The sequence below is a fragment of the Triplophysa rosa genome, linkage group LG4 (genome assembly GCF_024868665.1).
Source record: "Triplophysa rosa linkage group LG4, Trosa_1v2, whole genome shotgun sequence".
Classification (NCBI taxonomy): domain Eukaryota; kingdom Metazoa; phylum Chordata; class Actinopteri; order Cypriniformes; family Nemacheilidae; genus Triplophysa; species Triplophysa rosa.
In genome coordinates, this window is record NC_079893.1 from 31743562 (window position 1) to 31753471 (window position 9910).

General features: G+C 39.4%; 1 protein-coding gene across 1 annotated transcript in view; it reads left to right on the forward strand.

Annotated features, from left to right (window-relative positions):
* The first annotated feature begins 3179 nt into the window (after nucleotides 1-3179).
* LOC130553074 (zinc finger protein 845-like) overlaps nucleotides 3180-9910 on the forward strand; it is a 15415-nt gene continuing 8684 nt past the window's right edge. Inside the window, exons 1-4 of the mRNA XM_057331815.1 lie at nucleotides 3180-3566; nucleotides 5416-6427; nucleotides 8337-8390; nucleotides 8760-8829. Coding sequence (XP_057187798.1) covers nucleotides 3386-3566; nucleotides 5416-6427; nucleotides 8337-8390; nucleotides 8760-8829 — 1317 coding nt within the window. The 5' untranslated portion in view covers nucleotides 3180-3385. The remainder of the gene's footprint in view (nucleotides 3567-5415; nucleotides 6428-8336; nucleotides 8391-8759; nucleotides 8830-9910) is intronic.

Consider the following 9910-nt stretch of genomic DNA (forward strand, 5'->3'; position numbering starts at 1 on the left):
CAGTGATGAGGTTTCTCTCCAGTGTGAACTCTCTCATGATTTTTAAAACTACTTAATTGAGTAAATCTCTTTCCACAGTGAGAGCAGAGGTAAGGTTTCTCTCCAGTGTGAATTCTCTCATGAGTTATCAGATTAGATTTATGACTGAATCGTTTATCACAGTGTGAACACTGATAGAGTTTCTCCTCAGAGTGAGTTGTTTGTGTGACTTTCAACCATATACTGTCCTAAAGGTTTTTCCACATTCACTGCACTCATACGGTCTCTCTGGTGTGTAACGCAGGTGTGTTTCAGATAGGTCTGTGACTGAATCTCTTGTCACAGTGAGGACACGCGTACGGTTTTTCGCCCGTGTGAATTCTCTGATGAGTAACAAGAATTTTTGCTGCTGAAATATTTGTCACATTGACTGCAGTGGAAAGGTTTTTCTCCAGTGTGTGTCCTCATGTGAATGTTCAGATAGAAGAGCAGACAAAGTCTTCCCACACTGCTGACAGTGAAAGTGTTTCTGGTCTCTGTGCTCTTGTGAATGAAGTTTCTTCTCTTGTAAGGTAGGAAAGCTGATGTCACATCTGGTGCAGGTGAAGAGTTTCTGTTCTGTGTGTTTTCTCTCATGTGTCTCTAAACGTCTCTGTGAACTGAATGTCTTTCCACAGGTGATGCAGGAAAGAGTTTGTGCTGTCAGTCGCTGTTTTGATGTAGAGGCCGTTTCTCCATCACAACATGAATCACCGCTCTCATCTGAAACAAACACAACAGCGTTAACAACAACCTCCAGCACATCTGAAACTACATCAGTGTCTTGAGTAACCAAAAACACTTTTTATGAAACAGCAACCACATGATAGTGTAATATTACAAAGAACAACAGAAAACAAACCTGAAGGAATAAAATCATCACCATCATCATTCTCATCTTCACCAGTCTGATCTTCGTCTGATGTTTCTTCTGTTTTTATCTCCAGGTTCTCCCACTCACCAGTTTGACTGAAGGAAAAATCATCATGATCTCATCTTCATCAGTCTGTTCTTCCTTCACTGTGGTTGTGTTTCCATCTCCATCAGTTTCCTGCAGTCCATCAGTGTGACAGAACACATGTTGAGTGGTCTGGTGTTCAGGATCTGCTGTTCTCCAGCGTTACAGACAGAATCCAGAGACTCTGTGGAGGTTTGATCAGTAGATTCATCCTGATTCAAGGTGTGATTACTGTCACACACAGTGTCCTGAGCGTCTGTGGGGTTTGACTCGACCTTTACCACAATCTGACAAACACACAACACATCATCAGCACTGGAGCTTTATATAGAATATATGTGTGATGTCTCACTTTGGTTTAGTTTGACATGAATGACAGTATAAAAGCAGTAAATGATGTTGAATGTGTCCAAACCTCAGTGTTGAGTTCATCTCCTCTTGTCCTCAGCTTTTCCTCCAGTAACGCCACCTCTTTCTTCAGCTGACAGATTTCTGTGATGAAATCATCAATATCCAGCATGGACAGATCAGTTCCCACTGATTTACAGCACATCTGTGACGTCATCCTCAACATCTCAACACAAACACACACACACAACACTCTGTTTAAAACACTAAGAGAGAAAATCAGAGTGATGTGAACACGCAGCGCTTGATGTTTGACTTTCTTTCTTTCTTTAGTGGGTTTATCGGCGGACTGAAGAGCTGCAGAGCGACTCCTGCTGGACTGGAGACACAAACACACTCAACACTGATTCTCACTCGCACGTTGTGATTGGTTCCGATTACCTGAGTAGCGCAATTAGATATAATTAGAAATTGTAGAATATGATCGAGACATATTTTATTAATTTATGCATTCTTTTAACGCTATGGCAAAGTATGGGTTCAGTGAACACAGAGTGCTGGGGAGAGGTGAGCAGTTAGCGGTGCTTTCTCAGTATGTTTGTAAAAGTTTGATTAAGCCAATGGTATGCAGTAATATTGTTGTTCACAGTGTTATGGATGTATTAGAAAGTGTTTTACAAATGGTGGATTGTATTTAATGGTTTTATTACCGAGTCAGCGGTTTGAGTATGTGTGTGTGTGTGTGTGGTTGGTTGCCAACAGCACGTTGTGATTTTAACGGATTTAATACTGCTTTTGATCTGTGCAGGTGAAAAATCACAGATGAATGTTTTACTTACGTGTACTCTCTTTAATCCATCCAGGATGGTTATATCTTTCTTCTCATGTACATTTGTATCGATTGTTCATCTTCCAATTCATGATTGATTTAAAACTAGCTGCAGGAGATTATTTTGTATGTCTAGATAAGTGTTTGTAACTAATCATTTTGCACTTAATGTCCTTTGTAATGTGTTTTAGGCATTTTGTTTTGATGTGTCATTGTGATGTGTATGGAGATCGGTTTGAGCGTGCTTGAGGAGAGGTGAAAAATCACAGATGAAACGTTTACTTATGATGTACTCTCTTTAATCCATCCAGCGCCATCTAAAGGCCCCATAATAAAATCTCCTTCAGCAACAGTTCCAGTTGTTCCTTGTATCCTGTTACACATCGCAGATCTTGAACAGTCACGAGAATTGGGCCGGTTACACCCAGGACAAAACATCGGCATGAACCAAAAAATTGACAATAGTAGATTTTTAGCCAAAAATTTGCATTTGTGTGTTTTACATTACTTAGAGTTCCGTACAAGGTGTCAAATCTGTGTCACAAATAATGAGTTTCGCAAGATTTTACATATACAAATGAACACATGCTATGCTTTTAATAAATGTAACAGATTTCGAAAAAATGTAAATCCCACATTAGCTGATGCTGATACATTGCTTGCTGAAAAAGGACCAGAAATGGGGAAAATACCCATATCTTATAGTGGTATTCTTTGCACTCATAATATGCCCCAAACATGCAGAATCTTGTACAATTCCACAACTGATAAAAAAACGTTACAGATTGATAACGGGCATTTACTTAAGGAATAGAAAACTTTTCATTTTAATAGGAAAAGTAAATTATTGACAATAGTCAACACCACATTGTGAGTGATGATGTGTTGAGTAACCATGCGCGAACCCAAACGTGGTGCATAACGTCTAGATTAAATTCTTATTTTGGCCGTTTATGTAAAGTGACTAAGTTTAACCTGGACTAAAGAGACTACATTAAAACAATCAAATAATGTATCAAATGATCGTCATGTATGTAATGTCGAGTGTGTTGTGTCTCCAGTCCAGCAGGAGTCGCTCTGCAGCTCTTCAGTCCGCCGATAAACCCACTAAAGAAAGAAAGAAAGTCAAACATCAAGCGCTGCGTGTTCACATCACTCTGATTTTCTCTCTTTAGTGTTTTCACGAGTGTAAACAGAGTGTTGTGTGTGTGTGTTTTCGCGTTCAGGTTTTGATGATGACGTCAAAGGTGGCTGGGATGTGCTCCAGACACACACAGGACACGATACCAGTGAAGATGTGTTCAGTCAAACTGATGAACTGCAGGAACCTGGAAATACATGTAGAAGTCCCCACAACAAAGGATAAACAGACCGATGAGGACGAGAATCGTGATGATGATTTTATTCCTTCAGGTATGTTCCTTTTTTCCCGAGGGGTTGCGTTAGCCGAAAATTCTCATTCGTCATTGACGGATTTTTTTTCACAGTTACGGAAAAATCTGGAGTCATATTACGGATTATAATGAGAGCAATTTGTAATTCCCCGTTTTGTTGAGTTGGTAGTACTAGTGTTTGAGTGAGTGAATGAATAAATGAAACAGCGTTTACAAGCACCTGTCATTGTTACTATGGTGATTTTTCTATTATAATATTGAGTTTCTTATATGAAATAATACATTTAAATTAGTTATAGGTTTCATACACTTCTCTGATATAGCAAAGGCTATGGCCTCATGGGTCAAAGGTCATGGGCCCATGTTGAGCACCAAGCAGCACCATTAGACATCTGCTTAACATTACAAACACACAGACACTTTGAAAACACACACAGTACACACTTTTGGAGACATTAGTTAGTTCAAGCATAGATCAAGTATATGTTTTGCAACACAAAAGTAGACAGTAGTCTGTGCATTACTATACTTTATTGCACAAAGTCACGAACACTGATGTGTTCAGTATTAGCTTGTTTGAACAGTAATCTTTTTGGGTCGCACAGTATCCATTTAACTATTGAGCTCATGGTAATAAAAACTACATTAAGCAAGAAAGGTTTTAGTAAATAACAATATGATATACATTTGCCTGCTAAAAGCAAATGTATACTTCTCTTTTAAGAACTTCAAAAGGGTTTCGCCACGGTTAAGTCCTAGCATAGTAAACCTGACATATAACTGTGGCAGGTTAAGACCTGAGTAAGATATAATGGTGGCGACTCAGAAAGAGGATGGACTAACAAAAAAGGTGATATTATGTGAAACCTGATTGGTAGAAGGGGATGTCAGGAGAAGCATGACTGGTTAACACTGTGAAAAACAACTTGAGGTTACTGTATAAAAGATGGAGTCAGATATGTATTCATTGGACATCTTCAGATGAACTCTGTTTGTCTCACTTTGCTTGCTCGAGCAAATAAAGATTAAACTGTTGAAACCTGGCGCCTTGGTCTTCGTGAATTCTTTCTACATTGGCCGATCGATTTTGCCACGACATTACTGACTGGACAAATAAACATAAACATTTGTCTGGAATTACTATTTTATGTCTGACAACAGAAACATCAAATATGCACGACTTTATGTAAATATGTAAACAACAACAGCTTTTTTAGGCATTCCCCTTTTGAAAAAATCAGCATATGCTGGGTAAGGTATGTTTTGATTCTGGTTTGACCATCTTAAACCAGCTAAGTACCAAGCACATGACCAGCGTAAACCAGCACAAACCAGCATCAAAACATACCTAACCTAGCATATGCTGTTTTTTTCAACAGGGTCAGTTCTTTAAAATACAGTAAGTTCAGAGAGTAAACCTACGACAGTGTATGAAAGCTCCCTTTCAAAGCACCAAGGTGGCTGACACAGGACACAAATGTCGGGCACGTTTCCGCTAAAGGAGATGATGACATATTTATGAAACACGTCCTGTGGGGCAGTTTGTCCGTGTAGGGCTACTGTGGAAACAACATGATGAATTCCATGCATGTAGATAGAAACAGCTCATTCTAAGGTAATAGAAACATAACGCTTCATTATGTAAGGTCGCCATACACTTAAATACATAGTTATCTATATTATATTGCATTATTGTCAATAGATCCTCAAAAAAATGACACACAGCACCGTTCAAACGGACAGGCAGATGTATTCTGCTGCTGTGTAAATGTGGAAAAAGATTCTCAGTTCACAATGTTATTTTTGTGTTTGAAGTTTGTGTAAATGTAAGTCAAAGGAGATTTTTAACGCTGTTGTGTTTGTTTCAGATGAGAGCGGTGATTCATGTTGTGATGGAGAAACGGCCTCTACATCAAAACAGCGACTGACAGCACAAACTCTTTCCTGCATCACCTGTGGAAAGACATTCAGTTCACAGAGACGTTTAGAGACACATGAGAGAAAACACACAGAACAGAAACTCTTCACCTGCACCAGATGTGACATCAGCTTTCCTACCTTACAAGAGAAGAAACTTCATTCACAAGAGCACAGAGACCAGAAACACTTTCACTGTCAGCAGTGTGGGAAGAACTTTCTCCGCTCTTCTCATCTGAACATTCACATGAGGACACACACTGGAGAAAAACCTTTCCACTGCAGTCAATGTGACAAATATTTCAGCAGCAAAGCTTATCTTGTTGCTCATCAGAGAATTCACACGGGAGAAAAACCGTACGCGTGTCCTCACTGTGACAAGAGATTCAACCGTAAAACTCATCTAAACAGACACATGCGTTTACACACCAAAGAGAGACCGTATGAGTGCAGTGAATGTGGAAAAACCTTCAAGCAGTTAACCGGTCTGGAGTCACACCAACAGAAACACACTGATGAGAAGCTCTTTAAGTGTTCACACTGTGATAAACGTTTCCGTCAGAAAGCTCTGTTGATACGTCATGAGAGAATTCACACTGGAGAGAAACCTTACTTCTGCTCTCACTGTGGTAAGAGATTTTCTACATCAAGTACTTTCTGCATTCATGAGAGAATTCACACTGGAGAGAAACCTTATTACTGCAGTGTTTGTGGGAAGAGTTTCACCACACATGGGACCTACTCGAGGCACAAGAGAATTCATTCAGGTGAAAGACTTTATAAATGTGCTCAGTGTGACAAGATGTTCAATCAGTCGAGTGTTTTGAAAACCCATCAGAGAGTTCACACTGGAGAGAAACCTTATCACTGCTCCATCTGTGGAGAGAGATTCACTTATTTAGGAAGTTTTAATTCTCATCAGAAGAAACATGCTGAAGAACAAACTGCACTGGACTCATCGTAGTGTCTTGTGTTTTTAACGGTTTCATTAACACTGTATAATCCGAAATCATTTTGCTTAAACTGATTAAAAGAAAATTATTTTCACAAGATGACAGGGTTATAAACAGAACTGTGAGTTTGAGTCAGTCAGTGAAGGTCTTCAACTGCAGGTTTTTATTTTTGTCATGTATTGTTGGAAATTGACCTGTGTTGTTGACCTGTAATTTGTAGTTAATGATTTACATGTGCTATAGATATTTTGTAAGCATTATTATTAATGATTAGTTTTACAAAAAAAAAATCTGCTTTGACGTACAAATCACGAAATCAGAATAATCTTATTTTCAACTTCTGAATAATTATTTAGTCTCATTCTCAAGTGCTTCAAAATAAATATTATAAAAAATAATGACCTTGCCCTTGCTGTAGATCTTGCTTGTTTATGGCTTTTCCAGAGTTAAGAATCAGAATTTTCTTGAAGCTTTATGAGGCCATTTCTTTGCAACTCATCAAAGTCTTCTCGTCATTAGTGATGGGAAGTTCGGATCATTTTACTGACTCGGATCTTTGAGTCTCGTTCAGCAAAATGAACGAATCTTTTTTCGAGTCATATCGTTCATTTCGTTCATTATGCAAACGTTGATCACATTACAAACAATACAAAACTATAATGCTATAAGAAACAGAAAAGATTAATTCATTGTTTACCTGGGTCTTTAGTCTATGATTAGCTCACCACACCTCTTATCTGACAAGTCCTCGGGTTTGACTCCTTCGTTCATCACGTGACAGCGTCGTAAGCTAAACCAATGCAGTCTGAGCCGGAAAGAGAATTGATTAGTTCACCTCTCGAGTCTTCGGGTTTGACTCGTTCGTTCATCACGTGACAGCGTCGTAAGCTAAACCAATGCAGTCTGAGCCGGAAAGAGAATTGATTAGTTCACCTCTCGAGTCTTCGGGTTTGACTCCTTCGTTCATCACGTGACAGCGTCGTAAGCTAAACCAATGCAGTCTGAGCCGGAAAGAGAATTGATTAGTTCACCTCTCGAGTCTTCGGGTTTGAATCGTTCGTTCTTGAATTCCAGTACAGGACCCATAGAATGTTGCGCAATGCGCATGCGCGGCTGAACGAATCACTCCCTACGACGACTCGTTCTTCCCGAGTCACATTAAAGATTCGTTCAAAATGAACGAATCGTTCAAGAACGACCCATCACTACTCGTCATTCTGATAGCATATGCAAACAGAATAAATTGTGCGGTGTTGGAAGTAAACTCTGCTGGAAGTTTAATAAATGCTTGGAACAAAGTCATCCTTACTGTATTCAAATCTACACAATTTTCTGACAAAAATACACGTTTACATTGTGTCAATATTGAGGCAAAGTTCAACAATACAATACATTTCGTTTTTATAAGAAACTAACACCACGCTGACCAAACGACGACGTTACTTGCAACGTCGGCTGTGTCCCAATTCAGGGGCTGCGTGCTTTGAAGGCTGCATTTTAAGACCGATTGCGTCACAGCAGCGCGACTGAAGGCTGGTAAGACTGTCCCGATTCAAAGGTTGCTTCAAATGCAGCCCCAAAATGCGACCTTATTTCCGCGGGTTTTTAAGGACAGAACGAATGTATCCTTCACAGCCTTGGGTATCCCGAGATTCATTGCGCGCCTGTAACGGCTTGAAATTTTAAATAATCATTCAAAACTTTAGTTAAATAAAAGTATGTAATTCACAAAAACGGTCCATTTCAGTGTTTAATATTATATGTGATGTTGTTCATTAACATTACTGGTGCATTATTGTGTTTTAAATTTCTAAGGTTGCTTAATTTAATATACTGTTGGGCTGTTTAAATCTACATACACGTGTCATATTCTCTAAAATAAAATATCATTTTTCTGGCTCCGTATTTGTTTTAAAAAGTCAGAAACGTCACTGCTGTGGCCCGCTGCTGTCGCCACGCAACATGAGCAGCAGGTGACGCAATTAGGAAATCCTCTGTGAGGCTGTGGGGCCCTGTCCCAAATGGCGCACTTGCGGTCTCGTGGACTTAAATTGCGCGTTCTCGCCAAGTCTACGAGTCCGAAGAGTGACCCATTTGTCTTTTTAGAGCTCATAAGTCTGCTCGCGAGCGCCTCCTTTGTGCCCTCGACAGTCTTCGGCGAAGCCCGCATTGAGTGAGACTCCACTGAAGTCCCCTACCCAGGAATCCTTGCGAGCGCCCAATCACAGAACGGATGGGAGGAGTGTCGTGGATGACATATACAGTACGTAAACATGACGGATACATTTTTAAATGTATGTTTTGATAACATTACATACATTAAATTATGTTTTCTCTTTCAGATCTGTCAGAGGCAGGACCAGCGGTCATCAGCCCCCACAAACCGGCCTGGGACCCGCCACACAAAGCCAGGCAACCTCGAGCTGTGACGCAGTGCGCGTCTTCCACCCCATCCAATACCACTGTGTTGTTCGGTGGTTGCTCCCAATGTTGGTTCAAAGGCAACAATGTGAAAGCGTTGCTACAACCTTCACCACACGATCTAGAATCATCAACATTTTACTTTGTGTAATGAGTTACAGTATGATTGAAATGGTCTTTATTTTAGTAACAAAGAACATAACATTTTGCAGAAAAAGACAAGCAGCTTTGAAACACTAGCGCTACAGTACAAAACAAAACAAACCACATAAAAATACAAAGAGAGAAAAGAAAAAAAACGTTGTAAACTCACACAGGTTTAAGATCTTTCTTGTTGACAGAATCGTTGATACTGTTTATGTAAGCTAAACCCTTACCTCAGACAACAAAATCATGAAGTTTCACTGCAGTGATGGTGCGAACTTATATGAAATTTGGCCAAAAGTAAAAATACGTTAAATAAATAAAATCACTTTTTATCTTGTTCACGATAAGCAGTAAAGCCATTGGGTCTCATTCACTAATAATTGGGTAGATTTTTCGTACACATTTGAACCTCCCAAGAAAACTTTCTGCCTAATTCACAACACGTGCGTACGCACATGAATTTGTTCTTAACCTCGTCCTAATGTTAGTGAATTTGGAGTATTACACACACACACATATATATATATATATATATATATATATATTTAAAATATATAACCATTATCCTAATATGAAACATGCATTTTGTCCTCGAGAGAGAGAGAGAGAAAGAGAGAGAGGGCGGGAGCGGTAGAGAGACAAGGAAAGAAAGAGACTGGTGATTTTTGCGTACGTGTGCTTTCAACTGTTCCTATCTTTTCTCTTATATTTAGAATAAATTTGAATTTTGAAATATTGATTGCTAGTGAATGAGACCCAATGTCTTACGCCACGAAAATAAATCGTCATGTTTTTAGTGTTGAGTGTGTTGTGTCTCCAGTCCAGCAGGAGTCGCTCTGCAGCTCTTCAGTCCGCCGATAAACCCACTAAAGAAAGAAAGAAAGTCAAACATCAAGCGCTGCGTGTTCACATCACTCTGATTTTC